Genomic DNA, 25660 nt, shown 5'->3' on the forward strand with positions numbered 1-25660 from the left:
ACACCTGAGGCCGCAGTCGGGAGAGATCCTCGACTCCCAGCAGCCCGCGAGAGGAACTCAATGCGCATCCCGGGCGCCGTGCCCTGTTGGCCAGCAGAGCCAGCTCCGCTCACCCCTCCAGAAGGCTGCCCCGGGAACCAAGCGCTTACAGCTGCAGCGTTCCGAATCCACTCGGCGATGTCCGGGCACAGACCGGAAGCGGGAGGCCGTGGGAGGCGGAGCCGGCATCGAAATGGGGCGTGACGTCACTTCCTCTGGGCGGGGTCGCGGGCCATCCCGCGCAAATTGAAAGGTCCGGATGCCGGTGCACAGCTGCGTCCCTGCGCCTCTGCCCCTTGAGTTCCCCGCAGCCGCCTAGCGTGCTCCGGCCCAGGCGAGTGGGGGCCGTGGGGATAGGCTTCTGAGCCCTCACAGGGCTGCCCTCCGACGGACGGCGCGGGACCTAGCCGGGAAGCGAGCGGAGCGGGCTGTTCAGAGCACGCGGTGGGTCCCCGCTGGTTACTGCCCCTGCCCTCGGGATCCGGGGTCTGCGGGGCTGAAGGGGAGGGTCTCACGCGTTCCCGGACCCTGCAGTGGCCCCGAGGGCGGCGCGGGGCTGGGGGGCACCCCTGAAATGAATTTGTAGTGCGGCGGTGTATGGGCCGGGGGAGCGCGCTCGGCCTGGCCAGGGCTGCGGTTCGGCGAACCGAGGGAGGGTCCTCTCGTTCTCCTGCGCAAGCTATCAGGTCAGTTTTACAAGCAACTTCCCAGCTTCCAAATGTTTGACAAGTACATTGTTTTCTTAACTTTGTGCAGGCCAAAGGAACGTGTTTCCTGGAAAGGGCTTGTGGGCCTCCCTGCCAATCCCTGTGAAACGGGATGGAGCGGTGACATTGTGCTGTCACTACTACTTGGTGCTGCGGGCGGTCTCCTGAGGATGCTTTGTGCCTAAGGCCCCCCATCGTTCTCATTGTGCTGAAGAGGAAACATTTATTCGAGAATATTTACCTAACTTAGAAAAAAATGTAAGTTTCACGAAATGTATATACTATGTCAGTTTTCCTCAGAGAAAGAAAACTCTTTTCAGGAACGTCTGAGAGGTAGGAGACTAATTGTTTTTCCTAAACTGTGGCTAGAGGACCTCCTGTGTCCAAATTACCTGCCATATTTAAAATTTAGAATTCCCGCCTCACTCCAGGACTAGTGAATCATAGTCCCTAGGAGTGGAGTTGAGAATGTGCCAAGAATTGAAAATTGAGAACTGCTGAACTAGAGTATCACAGCTTTGATACAGGGTTTCAACAGGGTAAGTCTGACTTCTGATCCTGTACTTTCTTCCTTTCCTCCCAAACGTAATGCCTTATGGGAGAGATTTATTTGACGAAATGCTGAGCAGCTACTCAGTGTCTACTGCTTTTACTTTTTTATCAGGGGAGTTGGGGGAAGGGGCAATAGTTGCTTGGGAAAGGACTGGCAGCTATAGGTTTCCATATAGAAAGGGCTTGGGGGCTGCAACCTAGACGAAGAGGGTGGGAAGCTAAAACATTTTTCTTGAAACTATTTGCACAGCAGGCATGGTTTCACATTATTTGGGGATAGCTTTCAGAGAGTCCAGTGGAGTTGCCTCTGGATGCCACCCACCACTGCTTATAAACAACATTCATTGCTTGGAATAAAGCGTTCTGATGGCAGTAAATTTCATTCCTAGAAAAGTACAGCTTTAGTTCTATAATTGTGTTTGATTATTTTATTTTTCAGTTAAAATGTTCTACAAACTGTTTTGCATGTTATTTCTTATAATGCCTGTGTAGAGGCAATGTGGTATCATAGCATACATAGTTTTATAGATTTTAACAATGCCTTTTTGGAGAGAAGACAGTCTCATACTTTTTTAGTACTTTCTGCTTGCTTTATACTGTGTTATGGGCTTGGAGCAAACGTTATGATTCCAAGTGGGAAGGCACTTTAGAAAGAATAAACATTAAGGAACTATGAAGTGGCATTAGAGATAGTATTAGTGACTGGGGTAAATATTTTAGACTATGGAAATTGTTTGACAGGGAGGAGCCCACTTAAAATATTAAAGAGCATGATTCTCAAATATCTGAACAATAATCGTTGCTATATCAGTTTCCAAGCCCTTTTTCTTTATTTTTCCAACACTTTTGGGTAAATATATTTTACTTTAAATTTTGCCTTTCTCTTTTCATATCATGTAGTTAACTTGGCACTATGGGGATACAAGGATTACTGCAATTTATCAAAGAAGCTTCTGAACCTATCCACATGAGGAAGTATAAAGGGCAGGTAGTAGCTGTGGATACATACTGCTGGCTTCACAAAGGGGCTGTTGCTTGTGCTGAAAAACTAGCCAAAGGTGAACCTACCGATAAGTAAGTTTGGACCTTATATTAATTCATTGCCAATTAAGAATGAGACTTATAATGCCTTTTTTTCAGAAAGGAATCATTTTTATTCAATGCCAGGTTTATCAAGACGTGAGAGTATGTGCTTTAGAATATTGCCAAATCAGGGAACATTTCCTTCTACGTTATAGTCCTAGTTTTCATTCTTTCTACTAAGCCAGAGTATTAGGACACTAATGGACAAAGACTGTCTTCTTTATTCTTTATGTAAGATAAACTTTTTAACAATATTCTAAAAATCCATGGTGATTTCAGACTCCTACTTTCTTAGGTACAGACAACACATTGCTAAGCCCTATTAGCAAAACAAGGCAGTTGCTTCTAAGGGACAAGGTGTTCTGACTCCCTTTTACTTCACTTGGGGCCAAAACTGGTGACCCTGTTGACATCCAGTCATAACTCTGTGACCTCATTTGAGGCAGGACGAATGTCCTCTTTATTTTTTAAATAGAAACACTAGAAAAACAAGCAAGCATAGTTTTTGGACAGAGATTTCCCACAGGAATTTGGATACTATTATGTGTTTTCTTTTTTGCAATATATTATTTATCTCCTAGAGGAACGGCTCACAGATCTTAGTCTGATTTACTTAAGCACAATGGACAGTAATAACCCTTTTTGTTTACAGAAGATGGAGGGAGGGGGTGGGGATGGAGAGTAACAGAGAAGTCATTATTGAAAGGTGAATGTATGTTTTGGGCTTTCAGGCCTATGGAGTTAATTTGACCAAAAGTGACCTGTTACAGTTTGTGTGGATCTGAAGGAGTCTGGGCACTTCTGCCACTCCAACTGTTACAATCATTTTTTTTTTTGCATTACGCGGGCCTCTCACTGTTGTGGCCTCTCCCGTTGCGGAGCACAGGCTCCGGACGCGCAGGCTCAGCGGCTATGGCTTACGGGGCCCAGCCGCTCCGCGGCATGTGGGATCCTCCCAGACCGCGGCACGAACGCGTGTCCCCTGCATCGGCAGGCAGACTCTCAACCACTGCGCCACCAGGGAAGCCCATGTTATAATCATTATTTGAAAGTGATTTCTTTTCCACCACTAAATTTGAGCAGTTGCGATTACAGTTGAAGACTGCAAGTTTTTCAGTGCTACCTTCAGTGTTTCTTTGAATTGTCTTCACTGGGGAGAAACTTTATCTCTAGTTCTTTGGTAATTTTTAAGGATTCTGAGATTTTTGACTAACTGGAAGAGTTGTCCAGAGTACAGGGAGTATCCTTTGTTGTCAGAGATGAACTCCACAGGACTGACCATGTTGTAGGTGTTTAGTAAATGTTTACTGAACTAGAAAGTTTCAGGACTTTCAGCAAGTATTGTGTAATTTTTTTTCCCACTGCAACTAGTAAGTCACATTTGATAGTTTACTTTCCTTTTCTTTTTCACCTTTGGATGGGGATATTAACCAGAAAAGGTCAGAAAATTTGGATAAGCCTATGATAAACCTTTATGACCGTAATAAAGAATGATGTCGCTCTATATGTGCTGACCTGGAAAGATGTCTAAAATATATAAAGTGAGGGCACCAGGTGTCTGATGTTTATATTCTCTCTAGTAATTTTTTTTTGCCACACTGCACGGCATGCAGGATCTTAGTTCCCTGACCAGGGATTGAACCCATGCTCCCTGCAGTGGAAGCACAGAATCCCAACCAGTGGACCGCCAGGGGAGTTCCTCTGTCTAGTTTTTAATAAAAAAGTAAATTTCCTTTAAAATTTATTACAATTTTATGTTTGCTTTCTTCTATTTTTACTTGATACTTAATCAGTAGGTCACAATCATTGTTCTGTAGACAATGAAGGTCTATTGTCACTGGTTTACAATAAAAGGAAAAAAAGAACAATGTAGTGAATTTTCCATTAAGATGAATATATTTGATTTAGAAGATTATCTTTTAAGATTGTGTCTTTTCATATTTTTGAGTTAAAATTGATGGCAGTTGTACGTGTAGCTATTGTTTTTAAATTTTATTGACGTCTAGTTGATTTACAATGTTGTGTTTAATTTCTACTGTACAGCAAAGTAATTCAGTTATACATATATATAAATTCTTTTTTCTTATGGTTTATCCCAGTATATTGAGTATAGTTCCCTGTGCTATACAGTAGGACCTTGTTGTTTATCCATCCTATATATAATAGTTTGCATCTGCTAATCCCAAACTCCCAATCCTTGCCTCCCCAGCCCCGCCTCCCCTTTGGCAATAACAAGTCTGTGCTCTATATTTGTGAGTCTGTTTTTGTTTCATAGATGTGTTCGTTCGTGTTGTATTTTAGATTCCACGTGTAAGTGATATCATATGGTATTTGTCTTTCTCTTTTTGACTTACTTCACTTAGTATGATTATCTCTAGGTCCATCCATGTTGCTGCAAATGGCATCGTTTCATTGCTTTTATATGTATACCACATCTTCTTTATCCATTCATTTTTCAATGGACATTTAGGTTGTTTCCATGTCTTGGCTGTTGTAAATAGTGCTGCTGTGAAAATAGGCGTGCATGTATCTTTTCAAATTACAGTTTTGTCTGGGTATATGCCCAGGAGTGGGATTGTTGGATCATATGGCAACTCTATTTTTAGCTTTTTAAGGAACCTCCCTCCATACTGTTTTCTATAGTGGCTGCACCAATTTATATTCCCACCAACAGTGTAAGAGGATTCCCTTTTCTCCACACTTTCCCCAGCATTTATTACTTGTAGACTTTTTAATGATGGCCATTCTGTGGTGTGAGGTGGTACCTCACTGTCTCACTGTTGTTTTGATTTGCATTTCGCTAATAATTAGTGATGATGAGCATCTTTTCATGTGCCTATTAGGCATCTGTGTGTCTTCTTTGGAGAAATGTCTGTGTAGGTCTTCTGCCCATTTTTTGATTGGGTTGTTTGGGTTTTTTTGGTAATTGAACTGTAGGAGCTGTTTGTATATTTTGGAAATTAATCCCTTTTCAGTCACATCATTTGCAAATATTTTCTCCCAGTCCATAGGTTGTCTTTTTGTTTTGTTTATTGTTTCCTTTTCTGTGCAAAAGCTTGTAAGTTTGATTAGGTCCCATTTATTTATTTTTGCTTTTATTTCTATTGCCTTGGGAGCCTGACCTAAGAAAGCATTGGTATGATTTATGTCAGAGAATGTTTTGTCTATGTTCTCTTCCAGGAGTTTTATGGTGTCTTGTCTTATATTAGTCTTTAAGCCATTTTGAGTTTATTTTTGTGTATGGTGTGAGGCTGTGTTCTAGCTTCATTGATTTACATGCAGCTGTCCAACTTTCCCAACATCACTTGCTGAAGAGACTGTCTTTTGCCCATTGTATATTCTTGCCTCCTTTGTTGAAGATTAATTGTCCATAGGTGTGTGGGTTTATTTTTGGGATCTCTATTCGGTTCCATTAATCTGTATGTCTGTTTTTGTGCCAATACCATGCTGTTTTGATTACTATAGCTTTGTAGTATTGTCTGAAGTCTGGGCGGGTTATGCCTCCTGCTTTGTTCTTTTTTCTCAGGATTGCTTTGGCAATTCTGGGTCTTCTATGGTTCCATATAAATTTTAGGATTATTTGTTCTAGTTCTATGAAAATGTCTTGGGTATTTTGATGGGTGTTGCATTAAATCTGTAGATTGCTTTGGGTCATATGGCCATTTTAACAATATTAATTCTTCCAATCCAAGAACATGGGATATCTTTTCATTTCTTCAATTTCCTTTATTAATGTTTTGTAGTTCCCAGCATATAAGTCTTTCACCTCCTTGGTGAGGTTTATTCCTAAGTATTTTAAAAGGGATTGTTTGTTTATATTCCCTTTCTGCTATTTCATTGTTAGTGTAAAGAAATGCAACAGATTTCTGTATGTTAACCTTGTATCCCGCTACCTTGCTGAATTCATTTATCAGTTCTAGTAGTTTTTATGTGACAACTTTACGGTTTTCTATGTATGGTATCATGTCTTCCTTACCAATCTGAATACCTTTTATTTCTTTTTTATTGTCTGATTGCTGTGGAAAAGACTTCTAATACTATGTTGAAGAGAAGTGGTGAGAGCGGACATCGTTGTCTTGTTCCAGATTTTAGCAGGAAGGCTTTGAGCTTTCACCATTGAGTATTATATTGGCTGTGGGTTTGTCATAAATAGTTTTTATTATGTTGAGATATGTTCCCTCTATACCCACTTTCATAAGGGTTTTTATCATGAATGGATGTTGAATTTTGTCAAATGTTTTTTCTGTATCTGTTGAGATGATCATCACATGGTTTTTGTCTTTTTTTGATGTGGTGTATCAGTGATGATTTGCATATGTTGAGCCATCCATGTGACCCTGGAATGAATCTACGTGGAGCTATTGTTAACTCTCTTGCCAGAATAAAAATTGAAATGCAATACCTGATTCTTGTTTGCATCCTGGACTAGGGAAAAAAATTGTAGCGGTGCTGTGCTGGAGTCAATTTTTATGAGCTGGCTATACACCATCTCCTCCCAGTTCAGCATTTAGTGAGCCCATATTGGTAGTTTATCCACCACTGTAGAATATTCATGTCAGGGATTGACAAATGCTACATATTAGGTACCACTTTCTCTAGAACTTGTTAAACATTTAGCAGGTCACCACTGGTTATAACAATACTGGGACAATCAGACAAATTTTAATGTAGACTGTATATTAGATGGTATTTTGTGGCTGTTAAGTTTCTTGGATATGATAATGGTGTTGTTGGAGAAATCAGGTATTTTTTCTACTATTCTTTCAACTTTTCAATAGATTTGAAATTTCTCAAAGCAAAAAAAAAAAAGAAAATGGGGTAAAAAGGCTAGATATAGAATCACACAATGTCAGAACTGAAAGGGATGTCAAAGCCTTTTAATCTACACATGAGGAAAGCAAATATCCCATAGCCCATTAGGATCCAAGTCTAAATTAGAGTTTACATTTCCTGTGAAAACATTTGCTTAAAAACAGAAACCTCTTTTCATAATATGTCTCATTTGGTTTTAAAAATAGCAAAAGTATTACCTAAAGATGCAAAGCATTTAATTATTTTCTTCATTTTCATAGGTATGTAGGATTTTGTATGAAATTTGTAAATATGTTACTATCTCATGGGATCAAGCCTATCCTGGTATTTGATGGATGTACTTTACCTTCTAAAAAGGAAGTGGAGAGGTCTAGAAGAGAGTAAGTTAATTCTTTAACTTTGTAAGATCTGAGATTGTGGTCTGTATAATACGAATTTCTTTTTATTTTAGTTTGTTGAGGCTTATTTTAATCTCTAGTACATGAACAGATTTCCTTAGATGTTCCATGTGTGCTAGAAAGGAATATGTGTTCTTCAGTTATTGAGTGGATGGTTTTATGTCTGTCCAGTAAATCAAGCTTATTGGTTGTAATGTTCAAATCTTCCATATCCTTATTGGGTTTTTTAATGGTTTTTTTTGTTTGTTTTTTATGTGTGTCTACTTAATTCATCAATTACTGAGAAAAGTACATTAGAATTTCACTATGATAGCGGAATTGTCAATTACCTTGTAGTTCTGTCTGATTTTTTTTTGCTTTGTTTATTTTGAAGCTATTTTATTGGTTGCATTCAAGTTTAGAATTTGTTATATTTTTGTGGCAAATTGAAGCAATATGCAGTGACTCTTTTAGTCTCTATGTTTTTTTGTTCTAAAGTCTATCCTGTCTGATGTTTGTATAGTAGTAACAATTTTCTTTTGTATGTTCCTAATGTCTTTTTCTGTTTATTTTCAGTTTTACTATGTCATTGGTTTTAAGTTTGTCTTCTATAAAGAACACATCACTGTAATTTTTTTATCCATTCTGTCAATCTTTGTCATTTTTTTTTTTTTTTTTTGCGGTATGCGGGCCTCTCACTGCTGTGGCCTCTCCCATTGCGGAGCACAGGCTCCGGACGCACAGGCTCAGTGGCCATGGCTCACGGGCCTAGCCGCTCCGCGGCATGTGGGATCCTCCTGGACTGGGGCACGAACCCGTGTCCCCTGCATTGGCAGGCAGACTCTCAACCACTGCGCCACCAGGGAAGCCCAATCTTTGTCATTTTTAAAACTGGAGAGTTTTATTCTTTTTACATTGATCATTAATTACTAATCTATAGCTCCTACCTTGCTTAACTTCTGGGTTGATTGTTTTTCCACCTTATTGTTGTCTCTTGTTTCTAGTTGAAAAGTGATGTACTCTATTTCTGTTCTTTCAGTAGTTATAATTGAAATTTTGTCATTCATATTTAACTCAACGGAATCTAGTATTTTTATAACAGACCTTAGAAAGAATTTCTGTATTTTTTTTTTAAAGAATTTCTATATTTTATTGAAGCACCTATTCTGCCACTTTTCATCTGTTCTTGTTTTTACCCTGTGTTAGTTTTTAGGTCCAGGAGTCATTGTGCTGTACAGGAAAGAGCACTGGGCTTAGTTGTTAAAGGTAGTGTGAGTTAGCCCCAAACAGAAGTAAACCTCACTGAGTGATCATTTTGTGAGAGTGCTGCTTGCCTAGTTTTGCCATCTCTGGGCTTAGAATCAAATTAGAGAGGGCTCTTCAGGTCTAGGTTTTTCAATCTAGCTGTATTTAGTGGGCTCTGATTCTTAAAGTCAGAACTTTATAAAGTTTATAAAAGGATTAACTGAGACTGTCTGCACCCACATTCTAGTAGGAATAATACACAGTTTATTAAAAATACTTTTAATAAAAAGTTAGTTTCAGGTTACTTCTTAAAGGATTGGTGACACCCCTAAACCAGTGTGGCTAAGAGACTAGTCCATGCCATATCCCACCTGGGTGTCCCCCATCCTGTTCTTAATTCTAATTACAGAGTTATTTCCTCTTGCTAACTTCAAGAAAGGCTAAAAAATGTTTCAGCTGTCTGTCTCTGACCTGAGTGCTCTTTCTGACTTATCTCTGTAGGATCAGCTTTCTTTTTGCCACTGTAGTGGTGGGAGGGGCATTTAAAATCCTTTTCTACAAAGTCTCCTCATCTCTGGAGCTCAGTTTAAAAGTGAACTAGGAAATTTTTGTGTATGTGTATATGCACGTTTACTTAAAAGGTAAACTTCATGAGTTCATACTGATACTTCAATTCAAATTCAAGACTACAGGGTTTTTTTTTTACTTAACTTTTTCTGTATGGTGTCCGTTGCTCCTTTCTTTCCTACTAAGAATCCTCGTTTTCAAGGATACAAGGATAATAAAGTTAGAATATCTTATAATATAACTCATTTATTTTACCCCACATTATATTCAACAATAGATTCAGAATAAAATACGAATACTACCACTACCAATATGATTGTTGAAAACTGTTACAGTTTCTTTTTCTTTCCTTTGCATGTGCACTCTCTCCCCCCATTTCAAACATAGTGGTACTACATTGTCAGGGCACATAACTACTGCTCTCTCCCTAAACAGGGAGAGAGCAGTAGTTATTTAGTCTTGCGTCTACAAATCACGATATAGCTGATGGCTATTAATAGTCCTTATATCAATGTCTCTCATGTTTTTTTGGTTTTTCCATGGTTTGTCCTCTAGTATTAATAGATTCCACAGAGAAACTCACAGGAAACAGTATACTTCAGGTTCTTAGTATGTTGATAAAGTTGCACCCTTTACACTGGAAAGTTAGTTTTAATGGTGTAAAAGCCTTGACTTACATTTTCTTAAGTGTCTTCATTACTCCATTTTCTTTTGACATGAAGCATTGCTATGGGAAAGTCTGATGATAAGCTTGTGTGTACAGGCACTATAAATCCTTGTTCTTTTTGTCTAGAAGCCCCAAAGATCTGGGTTAATGTTCTCAAGGATTGGATGTGCACTTTCAAATGAGTCAAACATTTTTTATTCTAGGAAAAATTCTTGAATTATAGTTTTATTGTAATTTTTTGATTCCTTCTCTCACCTTATTTTTTTATCTTGCAGAAGAAGACAAGCCAATCTTCTTAAGGGAAAGCAGCTTCTCCGTGAGGGGAAGGTCTCAGAAGCCAGAGAATGTTTCACCCGTTCTATCAATATCACACACGCTATGGCCCACAACGTAATTAAGGTGAGCAAAATAAGAAATTAAGCCAAAGTAACAAATTACTGGGTTCATTTAGCTAGTTATAAGTTGTTTGTTGAGTTGTTTGTTAAGGAAGTAAAGGGAGGAAAATTATTCTAGGCCTAACCTTCAGGAAAGCTGGGTGTCAGAGGAAGAAGGAACAGTATCTGTAGGTAGAAGAGAGGAGTCCAACAGTTTCCAAGGGAGAAATCCTAAGGAATAAGTGAATCTCTCCCTTTTTAGATGTGTCACTTACATAGATAGATGTGCTCCGCAGAGATGCAAGGAATAAATTCCTGGAGGTTCAATCCCACCCCACTCATAGTCTTCGACAGTTACTGTAACCTTCACTCATGAATGACTGTCAGATCTGTTGAAGTAGCCTGGCCAACTCAGGATCTCTACAGACTTCTAGTCTACTTGATCTGTTTCTTAGAAGCTTATTTCCTTATTACCTATTACCATAAATCTTAGTGTCAGCATGCCCAAAATCACAGCCCACACTTCCCCTTTTCAGGTCTGTGTTCAAACTGCTTGGTAAACAAATGGGAAAATAGTGATTAAATTCTGTTGTTTCATCAGTACAGTGTCAGACTCGTGTCCTGTGATAAGAGAACCTGGGGAAACGCATGACTTGTGTTCTTTTTAGAGCATAATCATTCTTAAGATGGTAGCTTTCTATAATTTGAAATAATTAAGCTTTATAGCTTGTATTTGCCCCCAAATGTACAGCAATATTTCTTTTTTCATAATTTATATATTGATTTTTAAAAAAGATTTCTTAGTGGCTGTATGATTAGTTCAATATGTATAGGACTAAAAGTAGAAAAACTCACTTCAAAGGAAATGATTTTCAAAAATAATATTAGCAAGTATTCAATACATGTTGAGGCTGGTAATAAAATGGGTTTGATACAGGAAGTTGTTCAGTGCTTTGCAGATGCTGTTCTTTAGACTGACCAATCCTTTCCCATAGGCTGCTCGGTCTCAGGGAGTAGATTGTCTTGTGGCTCCATATGAAGCAGATGCACAGTTGGCCTATCTTAACAAGGCTGGTATTGTACAAGCTGTAATTACAGAAGACTCTGATCTCCTCGCTTTTGGCTGTAAAAAGGTACCTAACTACAACTACTCCATACTATTTTTCTGTGTGGATGGAAATAGTGTAAATCAGGAGCTGAAGTTTTTTATCCTATTTAATACCTGCAACTAATATTTACTTACAGTTGTTAATAATTGTTTTATTAAAATGAAAAGAAAGGTTTTGCTGCTTGACATTTGTGTAATCTGGACGATTTTTCAGAGTAAGCCCTTACAGTTAGAGGGTTTTGTTTTCTCCAAATTCTTTAGTGGAATGTGGTCTTATTTTTTAATAATGGTAACTTATATGCTTTATATTTTTCAATTAGGTTAGGTAAATAAGCTAACTTATCTACTAATGAGATGTTATGCAGTTATTTAGAATTATGTATAAAACTAATGGAAAATTTTATTATGATATATTAAGATACAAAACTATAGGGTGATTTCATTTTTGTTAATATCTATGTTATTTATATTATCTATTTATTTCATAGATGAAGAAGGATCTGTGAAAAGGTTAATGCTGGGTAACAGTGATAGATGAGGCATTTGGGGCAACTTCTGTTTTCTTCTTCCTGAGTTTCTGTGTTTTCCAAATTTTCTACAGTGGACATGTATTACTTTAAGACTAAGCAAAAGGGTTACTTTAATATGTAAAAGCGGAAGGTAAGGAGAAAATGCTTTTTGTATGAATTGCTATTTGACATGATAACCCTGTAATAGGTTATCATGTCAGAAAGGGCCTTCTTTATACCAGAGTCAAGACAATTGAGTTCTGGCGTATGACCTTGTCTAGCCATAGCGTATGCTTCAATTTAACTTATTTGCAAATATCACAGTAATTAACTGGCCTACCTGTCTGTCTTCTCAGTTATGATAAAGAACAAGAAAGACCTCTCAGAAATACTGCAATGTCTTAGATGATGAAAAATAAAAATGGCTCTTTCAGGTGTTAACAGTTTCCATTCCTCTTGAAGGTTATTTTAAAAATGGACCAGTTTGGAAATGGACTAGAAGTTGATCAGGCTCGGCTAGGAATGTGCAAACAGCTTGGGGATGTGTTCACAGAAGAGAAGTTCCGTTATATGTGCATTCTTTCAGGCTGTGACTATCTCTCATCGCTGCGTGGGATTGGATTAGCCAAGGCCTGCAAAGTACTAAGACTAGCCAATAATCCAGATATTTTAAAGGTAAGAGTGATTTACCAAGTGTCATATTCAGTTTCTGAAGCAGTTCTTAAATAATAGATGAACTGCTCAGAATATGGATCTTAAATATTCTATTATATCCATATCCAATATGGTGTCATTGAAAGGAGAAAATGACTAAAACACTAGAACTTTGGTTTTGGCAACGGATGAACCATGTTTTCAGCAACTGACAAAAAACAAGTAGTAATTTTTTTAAATGAAGACTAATATAAAGAAACTTAAGGATAAGATATTCTAGGGTAGAATTAATGTTAAAATGTAGTCTTTTGATTTCTGTCCTGTTACTCTGTAGTAGTAGTTCTCAAACTTTTTGGTCTCAGGATCCCTTTACACTCTTAAAATCTCTTTGTGGCAATTATTTTTATTTATATGGGTTATAGCTATTGATATTTACTGAGTCAGAAATTGAAACAGAAGGAACTTCCCTGGTGGCACAGTGGTTAAGAATCTGCCTGACAATGCAGAGGACACAGGTTCAATCCCTGGTCCAGGAAGATCCCACATGCTGCAGAGCAACCAAGCCCGTGCACCACAACTACTGAGCCCATGCGCCACAACTACTGAAGCCTGCGCACCCTAGAGCCTGCGTGCCGCAACTATTGAAGCCCGCCTGCTCCAGGACCTGCGTGCCGCAACTGCTGGGCCGACGTGCCACAACTACGGAAGCCCGCGTGCCTAGAGCCCATGCTCTGCAACAAGAGAAACCACCACAATGAGAAGCCTGTGCACTGCAATGAAGAGTAGCCCCCGCTCGCTGCGACTAGAGAGAAAAGCCTGCACACAGCAATGAAGACCCAATGCAGCCAAAAAAAAAAAGAAATTGAAACAGAAAAATCAAAATGTTTATTAATTCACTTAAAATTAACAATAATTAATTCATTACATTTTAACATACGTATCATTTTTATGAAAAGTAGTTATCTTCTAAAACAAGTGAAAGTTATGAGAGGAATTGCACATTTATGTAAATCTCTTTAATGTGGCTTAATAGAGTACAACTGGATTCTTGTATTACTTCCTCATATAATTTGATGTGGTATCATGTGTCATGTATTTTCTAGAAAACTTTGAGACCCCATACATTGCTGCTCTATAATTTCTCTGATGTCTTTACCTTAAAAAATTAAACATACATTAAAGAAGCTTATTCCTACCCCACCCCCCCTTGAGTAGTTCTCTTAAGCCCTTAGAGTTTGCAGAGCAGAATTTCCATTTTCTGTCTCCAAGGGTACAAGATGTGAGTCCTCAGGACTAAGGGTGGTGTACTAGAATAGACAGATCTCAAGGTTGGGAGATGGTGGCAGATTTCGGAATAGAGCAACATGTACTAATTAGCCTGTGACTACAGGATGACTTCAGTTCTCTGCATCTTCTCTTCTTTGTCTCTGAGTTTGATATAAAAGATTTAAAACCCCTTCCAGCTTTAATCATCCATGACTCTAACAGGAATTAGAATGTTGACTTCATTTTTAAAATATGATCTATGAATATTTGGGTTTTTTTTAATTCTTAGGTTTTGTGTGTTGTTTGTTTTTTGCTTTCTAGATGAAATGGACTTTGAGGGTGAAGAATGTATCTTAAAGTTATACCTAGGAATGTAAATTTGATGTGTAACTGAATTTTTCATTCTTTGGATTAATAATAGAAAACCCAAAGAAAATACGGTTATAGAGACTTAGAATTTTAAGTCATGACATGGTTGTGTTTACTGGTAGAGGTTTTTAATGTAGATACAAGCAATTGGTTTTTCTATCCCTCCTCATCCTTCTCTAATGTAAAGTGATGGGTGTTGGGAATAATGCATTCCCTCTTCTTTATCTGCAGATAACTCATAAATATTTTTACATTCATTATTAGGTTATCAAGAAAATTGGACATTATCTCAAGATGAATATAACAGTACCAGAAGATTACATCAAAGGCTTTATTCGGGCCAATAATACCTTCCTCTATCAGCTAGTTTTTGATCCCATCAAAAGGAAACTCATCCCTTTGAATGCCTATGAAGATGACATTGATCCTGAAACACTAAGCTATGCTGGGCGGTATCCTTTCTGAAACAGAAGGGTAGAACTTTGCACTTCTTCCGTATTTTTGTGGTGATTTTTTAGTGAGACATTCAGTAAAAAGTTTGCAAATTGTTTTTTGCTTTTTTTATAGTGAAATCTTTATTTTGTTAAATTTAATTACAATGCTAGGGAAAATTTAGAGTAACTTTTTGTTTAAAAACCTGAGGCTCATCCATTATAACTTGCTAACTACTTAGATTGACTTGACAGAAACATGTACAGTCAGTCACTTAAGGTACATACTCCAGAGGTGGCACTTAAGAGAACCCCTCATGGCAAGCAAGCTCAATTAACCAGGAAGAATGCTCTGAACATATGAGTATGCCAGTTGAGGATGCTCTTCCCACAGCCACTGGCCACGTACATCCAGGGTGATGTAGAGCCGTGAGTCACATAGGCAGTCGCCAAGACTTTCCTCTCTGTCTCCCTTGACAGGGAATAAGTGATGCCTTGGGACTTTGCTTCAGAAAATAGCCAACTCCTGCTGTGACTAGTAAACTATGCCTGTGGTTTCAGTAAAGCTGAATGTGGAAAGTAAGTAGGGTCCATTGAAGTCATAAACCTGTGACAATAGAACACACTTTTCTGTCTTATTACAGTAGCATTTGTTTGGTTGTTAATAAAAGCATTTTTCCTTAATCTTACCAACCTAGATATGTTGATGATTCTATAGCTCTTCAAATAGCACTTGGAAATAAAGATATAAATACTTTCGAACAGATTGATGACTACAATCCAGACACTGCCGTGGTAACATATTAAAGACTTCTTTCTAAAAGAGCACATTTTAATTATGTCTCGGGAACTGTGACTAGAGGCAAATCTTCATTTAGTAAACATCTTTTAAGCATTTCTATATCCAGGCATTATGCAGGGTGTAGATTGAAAACAACTCGATGTTAGAGAAAATATGTATATTGGTTAATTTCCTTAAATTAAAAAGTGACCACAAAATGTATTATCAAACCTTTACACTTGAACATTTCATTTGAATATACCAAATGTTTGATGACCTGTTTTCATCTCACCCCCATTCAGCCTCTGGCAAGACCAAACCTAGAAATACCTCCCTTGGGGAGTAAAAACTGATTTTTCGCTCATTCACAATTTAGCAAATACTTACTGAGCACCCCTGCTATGTGTCTCTGAGCCCTATCCTGTTTTCTTCTACTTTTTCCCAATTGTATGTATGTATCTCTTATGATACACTCTTCCACCATTCTCTCTTTTCTGTTCATATTTCCATTCAGACTCTGTTCTCATTTATGTTCAGATTTATTCCTTAAGTAAGTTCTTATGACTCTAATTATCTCATTTATGCAGAGAACTCACACATCTTTAACCCAATCTCTAGTCTGTATACCAATCACATAATTCTAAAAGTCTCCTGAATCTACATAAATGCTTTCCTATAATCTATCCACAGTCAAAAGCAAACTCTATTTCTTATCAGCTTTCCTTAATAACATTTTTTCTTTTCAGCACTTGTTACTCCATAAATTATGTCTCTATTACTTATTTTCTGATTCTTCCCGGTAGAGTGTAATCTTCATAAAGGCAGAGTTTTGTGATATTCACTGCCATATTATATTTACCATGTTTTTTGTTGAATGAATGAATGTCAGTTACATGATCTCTTTCATTCAGACTAGAAGACTTGGAATTTAATTTTTTTAAGTGAAGTATTGTTGACTTACAATATTATACAGTTGACCCTTGAACAATGTGGCTTTGAACTGCACACATCCACTTACAAAAGGATATTTTTCAATAGCAAATACTACAGTACTACACGGTCGTTGACTGGCTGAATCTGCAGATGCAGGAGAACTGCGAATATGGAGGGCTGACTATAAATTATACTCAGATTAACTGTATTATTCGAGGGTCAACTGTATTAGTTTCAGGTGTACAACATAGTAATTTGATATTTTTGTAGATTATACTCCATACAATGTTATTATAAAATATTGACTGTATTCACTGTGCTGTACATTACATCCTTGTAACTTATTTATTTTATATCTAGTAGTTTGTACCTCTTAATCTCCTTCACCTATTTTGCTCCTCCCCCACCCCTGGCTTCTTTTTCATTGCTAAGTCCTTCTGCTTCTTTTTTGTCTTTCTGGTTAATAGTTTCTCCTTTCTCATAGTTATCCAGTTACCCTTAGTCACCATTCAGTTCTTTACTAAGCATTTGTTAAGTACTATAACAAGCATAGTTAGGTTAGATAGTGTTCTGGAATATAAAGAAAAACAGAGTGTAATCCTTGCTTGTGAGGTACTCATTGTCTAAGGGAGAGACACATGGTTATATATATAGAAACATGGTAAGTGCTATAATAGATGTATTCGAGGCTCCCTGGAAACAAAGGGCATGCACTTAACTCCACCTAAGGAGAGAATACTTTTTTTTTTGGCTGTGTCGGGTCTTAGTTGCAGCACCTGGGATCTTTGTTGTGGCATGCGGGATCTTTTGTTGTGGTGCGTGGGCTTCACTCTGCTTGTGGTATGCGGGCTCAATAGTTGCGGCATGAGGGCTTAGTTGCCCTGCGGCATGTGGGATCTTAGTTCCTTGACCAGGGATCAAACCTGCATCCCCTGCGTTGGAAGGCGGATTCTTAATCACTGGGTCACAAGGGAAGTCCCTAGGAGAGAATACTTTTTAATAATCATAAACATTTCTTGAGCATTTGCTGTGTTCTAAGTGCCATTCTAAGCAACTTAGACATAGTAATTCATTTACTCCTTAACAAGCCTCTGAGGTCAGTACCATTATTTCCGTTTTACAGATGAGGAAACAATTAGAGCGAGGTTAGGGGACTTGCCAGCTCACAAATTTAATCAATAGGGGAGCTCTGATTCCAAGCCAAGCCCTCTACTGTCTCCTTATAGAGGAACTGGTGTGTATCCTGGCTTTACAAAGATGAGTGGGGGTTTTCAAGATGTGTGAGTGGTTCCACGCTGAAGAAAACAGCATGTGTGAAAGAGGATAACATGTTAAAGGTACTCTAAGTAGTTCATTCTGGCTGTACCAAGAATGTCTTAGTGTTTACCAGGTAAAGGAAACAGAGCACCTTGAGAAAGAAAAAGAGGTGAGCCTAGAGAAGATGGCCACTGACAAACTGGTGACCAGTTGAGCATTGAAAAGAATCGTTACTGTCAGCTGAAATTAAGCTTGTTAAGAGAGCACAAATTCATGATGATACTAAAAAAGAATTTTATGTTCATCAACTCAAATTATATAAACCTTACACTCAGGTTGCTAGTTCCTTTTTTCTGTTTTCTCTTGTTCTGTATCTGGAACTTCTATTAATTAGATATTGGATTTTTCTGGTCTTTAAATTCTGGAACTTTTCTATCTTACTCATGTCTTTGTCTTTTGCTGTTTCTGGGGAAAACTTTTTTATTTTGTCTTTCAACTTTGCACTATCCAGTATGTAGCCACTGGCCACATGTGTCTATTTAAATGAACATTAAATTAAATTTTAGTTCTTCAGTTGCATTGGCCACTTTTAAAGTCCTTAGTGGCTACCATGTTGGACAGCACAGAACTTTTCTATCATTGCAGAAAATTCTGTTGAATTTTTACTTTTTACTATCATTTTCATATCTAAGAACCCTTTCTTTTTTTTTTTTTTTTTTTTTTTTTTTGCGGTACGCGGGCCTCTCACTGTTGTGGCCTCTCCCATTGCGGAGCACAGGCTCCAGACGCACAGGCTCAGCGGCCATGGCTTGTGGGGTCAGCCGCTCCGCGGCATGTGAGATCCTCCCAGACTGGGGCACGAACCCGTGTCCCCTGCATCGGCAGGCCGACTCTCAACCACTGCGCCACCAGGGAAGCCCCAAGAACCCGTTCTTTAATTGTGATTTTTTAAAGATTTTGTTTTATTTCATGGATGTAATCTCCTCTCTTCCCCCACCCCTCTCAGAATATTAATTATAATCTCTTGTACATTTTCTTCTGCTCTCTGCATTATCTCTGTTTGCTTTGGATTTTTTTTTTTCCTATGTGTTTTGACTTTTCTCTTTCATGGTGGAGACTTTTTTTTCAAACACCTAGAGCTTCTTGTCAATTTGTTCCTGTTTGGGAGAGGCACTGAGAAGCTTAAGAAGCTTTGTGTGAATGAGTGGGGCTTATAGTCTTGGGTTTTACTCTTTGGTGAACTGGTTGGAAACAAGCTGCCTTTGTTTTGTGAATTCCCAAACATCAGCATGTTTTCTCTGTACAGTTCTTTTTTCCAAAAAGGGATCCTCCAATTTCTACTTAACTATGTAAATGTGGCTGTTTGCATTTTGAGAGTAAGAGAGGGAAATGAACTGGGGTGGACCAGGAAGGAGTAGGGCTGTTCCCCACTATTCATTATTTAGCCTTTCATTTGATCGCTGTCTTTAGACAAATGGATGTTTTCATCTTCTGAAGTACCTACTGTTTTTATGTTATTGTTTCTGGGTTTCAAAGGTCCAGTCACTCTGAAGCAGATGGGTGTGAATTGACTGTATGGACAGATTGAACATGAGCGCCCAGGAGTCAAATAAACCTTTTTTTTAGCCCTCCCCCTACTTGTGGACCTGATCCCTTAAATTTCTGAGTACCTGATCCCTTAAATTTCTGAGTCTTCAGGTTTCTGTATGCGGAATTTGTGGGTTGTTTTTTTTTTTTGGCTGCATTGCGTTTTCATTGCTGTGCATGGGCTTTCTCTAGTTGCAGTGAGCAGGGCTACTCTTCGTTGCGGTGTGCGGCCTTCTCATTGCGGTGGCTTCTCTTGTGGAGCACGGGCTCTAGGCATGTAGGCTTCAGTAGTTGTGGCATGTGGGCTCAGTAGTTGTGACTCGCGGGCTCTAGAGTGCAGGCACAGTAGTTGTGGTGCATGGGCTTAGTTGCTCTGCGGCATGTGGGATCTTCCCAGACCAGGGCTCAAACCCATCTCCCCTGCATTGGCAGGCGGATTCTTAACCACTGTGCCACCAGGGAAGTCCGGAATTGGTTTTTTACTGATATTCTTTTCTGCAGATGCTTGAAGACACTTTGATCTTTCTTGGGCTAAGTTCTTTATTTTTTTCTTTATTGAGGTATAGTTGATTTACAATATTATATAAGTTTCAGGTGTACAACATAGTGATTCACAATTTTTTAAAGTTATAATTTATTTATAGTTATAAAATATTGGCTATATTCCCTGTATTGTAAAATGTATACTTGCAGCTTTCTTACACCTAGTAGTTTGTACCTCTTAATCCCCTATCCCTATCTTGCCCCTCCCTCCTTGGGCTAGGTTCTTTAAATTCTTCTCTCTATACTCTTGTCTTCACTGTGGTTTGGAAGTTACAGATATCTCCTAAATTTTCTGTAGATGGTATTTGTGTTTCTTTCTTCTTATTGCTTTGGGGATGATTTTTTTCTTATTGACTTATTGACATATTAGTTTCAGGTGTACAACATAGTGATTCAATATTTATATACATTAAGAAATTATCATGATCAGTCTATTTACCATCTGTCACCATACAGAGTTACAATATTATTATTATTATTATTATTGCCATGCTGTGCAGCATGAGGGATCTTGGTTCCCTGACCAGGGATTGAACCCGTGCCCCCTGCATTGGGAGCGTGGAGTCTTAACCACTGGACCACCAGGGAAGTCACATAGTATTATTTACTATACTGGTCAGCCCTCCATATCCATGGGTTCTGCATCCAAGGATTCAATCGAATTGGGTCTGTGGTTGGTTGAATCCGCAGATGCCCGCAGATATGGAGGGCTGACCATACTATTCCATTTTATATAAGGGACTTGAGCATCGTGGATTTTGGTATCTGAGGGGCTCCTGGAACCAATCCCCTGCAGCCACTGAGGGATGACTGTATTCCCTGTGCTGTACATTATAGTTCTGTGGCTTATTTACCTTATAATTGGAAGTTTGTAGGAAAAGGGAACTGAAAAGTCTTTATTCTGCTATCTTCTTTACACATTTGAATTACTGATATTATAACTTCATCAGAATGATCCTCAAGTTTTTCCTTTGAGAAACTCAAAAATAATTGGTTGTAATGAAAATGTTCAGATACAATTGGGAATATTATGGCTCACTAAGATGGCCATCCTTCAGAAGTCCAAATCCTTATCAGATTATTTTTTTCATAGAGAAATTTCTTTCAGAACCACTAATTGTACATCAAACTAATTCTTATTATTTATCTAAGATTTATTCTTCCCAGTCAAGTTTTCTACTTGCCTATTTCTCTTTTTTTTTTTAAATAAAACCATCAGTGGGATCTAATGCCATGAGCTATACTGCTTAAACTATCTTTATTATACCTATTCTCTCAATTATTCTAAATTACCTTCCTTGTTAATTCTCAGAGTATATTATGAATAATGTTACCTCGTTTTTATTTATTTATTTTTATTTTTAATCCTTTCTTTAAGTGAAAGATTAGATTCCAGATTCAGGTGGGACTTTTGTCAGGTGGAATTCACACCCTAGTACCAACATTTTTTGTACCAGTGTTAATTTTTCCCTGTGCCTCTCCTACTCTATTAGAATATCATTGACATCCTATTAGCAGATCATTTTTATCTAAAATATATTTAGAAAAAATAATAAAATAGTTATTAATTGTGAATAACTTGTTTTAGCATTAAAAATGATTATTTACCAATCCTTACTGTCAATAAGTTCTTTCTTGGAGAAAGTTTTGTGCATGACTCAATGTAGACCAAAGTAGCTTTCTGTTTAATACATAGGTATTATCTACTAATACATACCTATTTAATACATAGGTATTGTCCACTAAAGAAGCTATTGTTTTGTAAATTAGATTGTTTTGGTTTGAACTCATCCAAGTTCTAGAGATGGGATAGTTGATTAAATACATAATTTTATGGTTTTAATTTTCAGGTCCTTTGTAAAGGGTATGTCAGTGATTATTTAGAGGCTTATTGCTAGATGATTATTAAACTAATTAGTATTGTATATTGAACTAATACTCAAATTTTAAAAGTACGTTTTTCCTGGTAACGTTTCTTCAAGTGTAGTTTTATTTCTTGCACTGTTCATCTTAGGAAGATTCATTTTTTTATTTCTTAGAAATGAGCTAATGAGTTTGCTTGACCCTCATTGGGAGAGAAACAGACCTAGGAATACAAGACACATTTAATGGAAAAGTATAGGACCAGCAAAGTAGAAAATGTTATTATTAGAGGACAGATATTTCATCAAAAGCTGTTCAAAGGGGTAATTTAATTATTTACTTATAATTTATGTTGATACAGAGGGAAATGATTTAACTGTTTTTCTTCTTAAAGTAACCTTTTTCCTTTTACTATTTTAGCCTGCCCAATCAAGAAGTCATAGTTGGACTGACAAAACATGTCAAAAGTCATCTAATATTAATAGTATTTGGAATAGGAACTATTGCCCTAGACTTGAGCTGGACATTGTTTCAGTTGCTACAAAGGTGAAGGAAAATCCAAGTACTGTGGGCATTGAACTAGTGATTAGTACTAAAGGATTAAATCTTCCAAGGAAGTCATCCATTGCAAAAAGACCAAGAAGTGGTATGTATTTTGTTTTTGTGAAACACTAGTGAGAATTGGTCACAGTTTAGAAGCTTTATAGTTTTAGTTCTTACATTTAGGCCTTTGATCCATTTTGAATTAATTTTTTATATGGTGTGAGGTAAGGATCAAGGTTCACTTTTTTTTGTATATGGCAATCCAATTGTTCCAACACCATTTGTTAAAAAGATTATCCTTTTTCCATTCAATTGCCTTGGCACATTTGTTGACAATCAGTTGACCACATATGTGCAGGTCTGTACCATTGGTCTCTTTTCCTGTCTTTATGCCAGACACACTGTCTTGATTTCTGTAGCTTTTATAGTCAATCTTGAAATCTGGTAGTGTAAATCGAGTAGTGTAAGTCCCTAAGTTTGTTCTTCTTTTGAAAAGTTGTTTTGGCTATTCTGTGTTCTTCACATTTCCATACAAATTTTAGAATCAACTTGTCAATTTCTTAAAAAAAAAAAAAAAAAAAGCCTGCTGAGATTTTGATTGGGATTTAGTTGAATCCATAGATAAGTTTGGGTAGAACTGACATCTTAACAATATCAAGTTTTCTGATCCATTTGTTTAAGTCTTCTTTAGTTTAAGTCTTCAGCGATGCTTTGTAGTTTTCAGTGTACAGGTCTTGCACATATGTTGTCAAATTTATCTGTATATTTCAGATTTTTGATGCTGTTGTAAATGGTATTTTTAATTTCAATTTCTGGTTCATTGCTAGTATATAGAAATACACTTGATTTTTGTATATTAATCTTGTGTTTTGCAACCTTACTAAAATCACTTATTAGTTCTAGTATCTCTTTTTAGACTCTCTAGGATTCTCTATGTAGGCAATCCTATCACCTGCAAATAAAGATAGTCTTGCTTCTCCTTTTCCAGTCTGGATACCTTTTATTTCTTTTTCTTGCCTACTGGAACCTCCATTACAGTGTTGAACAAAAGTGCTGAGAATGGAATACTAGGTATTGGGAAAAGGTTTTTTCTTTCCACCATAGAATATGCTTAGAAATGTAAAGAATCCATTTCTTCTCTCTTCCTTCTTTCCCTCAGACATTACATGAATGAATATCTGACAACAAAAACAAAACAAAGCCCTTGCAAACTTTTAGTTCATGCCCTTATCTTTTAAATTTAGGTATAGATTATTCATGTTTGGCCAAAATGTCCTGATTCCTTATGAACCTAAATCTTTTTCATGATAATATCTCTGAACCTTCGTTTCCTCTTCTGAAATGGGAACAATATTGCCTATCTCACAAATTTTTGTATATGTGATATAACATATGAAAAAGCCCTGGTACATAGCAGGTACACTGTACATATTAGTTCCTTCCCTTCTTCTACCATCAAGGTAGGCTTATTCATTTTATGTAGAGAGCTCATCAGTAAATTACCTATGTCAGACTAAGTCTGCTTCGTTATAACTACCATTTATCAATGGATTTTGTCCACAGGCACACACACAAACACAAAAACAAAACAAAAAACAGTAAATGTTTTCCCTCTTTAATGTGACAGCCCTTCATATATTTAGAGACAGCTATTGTGACCCTCCTAAATTTCTTTTGCAAGCTAAAAGTTCCTTATCCAGGTTATGCTTTGGATACAATACAAATTTTTTAATAATTTGTAACTACTACAGTGAGTGGTTGTTGAGATGTGGTCTGCTTACCATAGATCATATTTAGAATTGTGGCACTATTTCAGTCCTTCATCCAGAAGCTGCTTTTACTACTGCAAACTAAGATAACATGAGCTTTTAGTAGTATTCTTGTCATTTTGCAGGCATTTACTGAGTTTATAATCCACCAGTTGCTGTTAAGCCAGGTAGTTATATTTTTAAACTTAAATATGGGTTACATTATCCTTACTGAGGTAATCTTAATTCATTATAATCCATTGTTCTGCCTATTATTTTTTTTTCTTTTTTGAACCTTTATATTGTCTTCTAACATGGGTATTATGTCACCTGGAAATTTGAGAAGTATGGTTCAAGTATGTCTTAAAGTTTCGCTTAAAATATGTATACTAAGTCTATGAATTTCTCCACATAGCTAGTCTAACAACCTTATAAAAAGAAAATGAGATTAGTGTGGTGTGACTTCTTGGTGAAGCCTTGCTGGGGATCTTATGATGTTTATTTTTTTCCTCTTCTGTAAGAGCTCCCAATTCCCTGCATAATAAACAGATTTTTACAAGTTTACTGACCTATAGGTTTTTTTTACTCTATACATTTTTGAATTTGAGGTATCACCTGGTCTGTAGTATTTTGGCACCCTCAACTGTTTTACCAACTTCTTAGAGTCATGAGCATTTACTCCCATGTGAGTGGAAGCTATTCAGACTGAGAATTAGTTGGACTAATTTAAAGTACCTTAATGCTATCTCTATGTCCTTGCCCATTTCAGCTGTAACATCTTACATTATTTAGTCTTATGATTTATTCTTATACCAATAAAATGCGTTCATTACACAGCAGTCTTCTAGAGCCCCATAGCTATGTAATGAAGATAATAGCTAGAGCACAAATTACAGGACAATCAAATACACCTCAAAAACCGTAACTCAGTGATGGTGTGTATATATAGCTCCTTGAAACATTTTTTTTTTAATGTTGAAACAATATTTTTAACCAAACATTAGTTTAATCATACATTTAATTCATTTTTTTTTTTACATTCAGAATTAGACCCTTATTGTATAATGAATGTAGAACCTTACAGAATTGATTGTACCCTGAAATTTTGGTTTAGGTAATTTCACATAAAATAGTACAAATAATTGACATTAAATCATAGCCAATTTTTGAAATCGTAAAACACAGCCAAGGGAATTTTTTTAAGTCATTCTTTTATTTCCTTTTCTGATGCATAGTTTAAAAAAAAATAAGACTTCATCTTTAGGACAATAGGACATGGACTGTGAAACTAAGACCAAATGTCTAACTATGCATGAAATAAAGATTTACAGATAATTTTGTTTTTACTTAGAAGAGCTATCAGAAGATGATCTATTTGGTCAGTATTCTACTTCCTTTACAAAGAAGATCAAGAAAAATAGTTGTGAAGGTGATAAATTATTGAACTCCTCTGAACGGTTTATGCCTGACCTGGTAGATGGAAATACTATTAAAAAAAGCTTAAGCATACCACCTAGGACAAGAAACAAATTTGCAACATTTTTACAGAGAAAAAATGAAGAAAGTGGTGCAGTTGTGGTTCCAGGAACCAGAAGCAGGTATAGTTATATCTAAAGAATGTTGTGTGTCTGTTGTATTATATACT

The 25660-nt window shown here is 37.1% G+C and overlaps 1 protein-coding gene across 1 annotated transcript in view; it reads left to right on the plus strand.

Annotated features, from left to right (window-relative positions):
- The first annotated feature begins 967 nt into the window (after positions 1 to 967).
- Positions 968 to 25660, plus strand: part of EXO1 (exonuclease 1) — a 38747-nt gene continuing 14054 nt past the window's right edge. Inside the window, exons 1-10 of the mRNA XM_060010673.1 lie at positions 968 to 1004; positions 2199 to 2372; positions 7454 to 7573; positions 10325 to 10448; positions 11419 to 11556; positions 12503 to 12715; positions 14594 to 14781; positions 15459 to 15555; positions 22145 to 22370; positions 25367 to 25613. Of these exons, the coding sequence (XP_059866656.1) occupies positions 2212 to 2372; positions 7454 to 7573; positions 10325 to 10448; positions 11419 to 11556; positions 12503 to 12715; positions 14594 to 14781; positions 15459 to 15555; positions 22145 to 22370; positions 25367 to 25613 (1514 nt within the window). The 5' untranslated portion in view covers positions 968 to 1004; positions 2199 to 2211. The remainder of the gene's footprint in view (positions 1005 to 2198; positions 2373 to 7453; positions 7574 to 10324; positions 10449 to 11418; positions 11557 to 12502; positions 12716 to 14593; positions 14782 to 15458; positions 15556 to 22144; positions 22371 to 25366; positions 25614 to 25660) is intronic.

This window comes from Delphinus delphis, chromosome 1, assembly GCF_949987515.2.
Source record: "Delphinus delphis chromosome 1, mDelDel1.2, whole genome shotgun sequence".
Classification (NCBI taxonomy): Eukaryota; Metazoa; Chordata; class Mammalia; order Artiodactyla; family Delphinidae; genus Delphinus; species Delphinus delphis.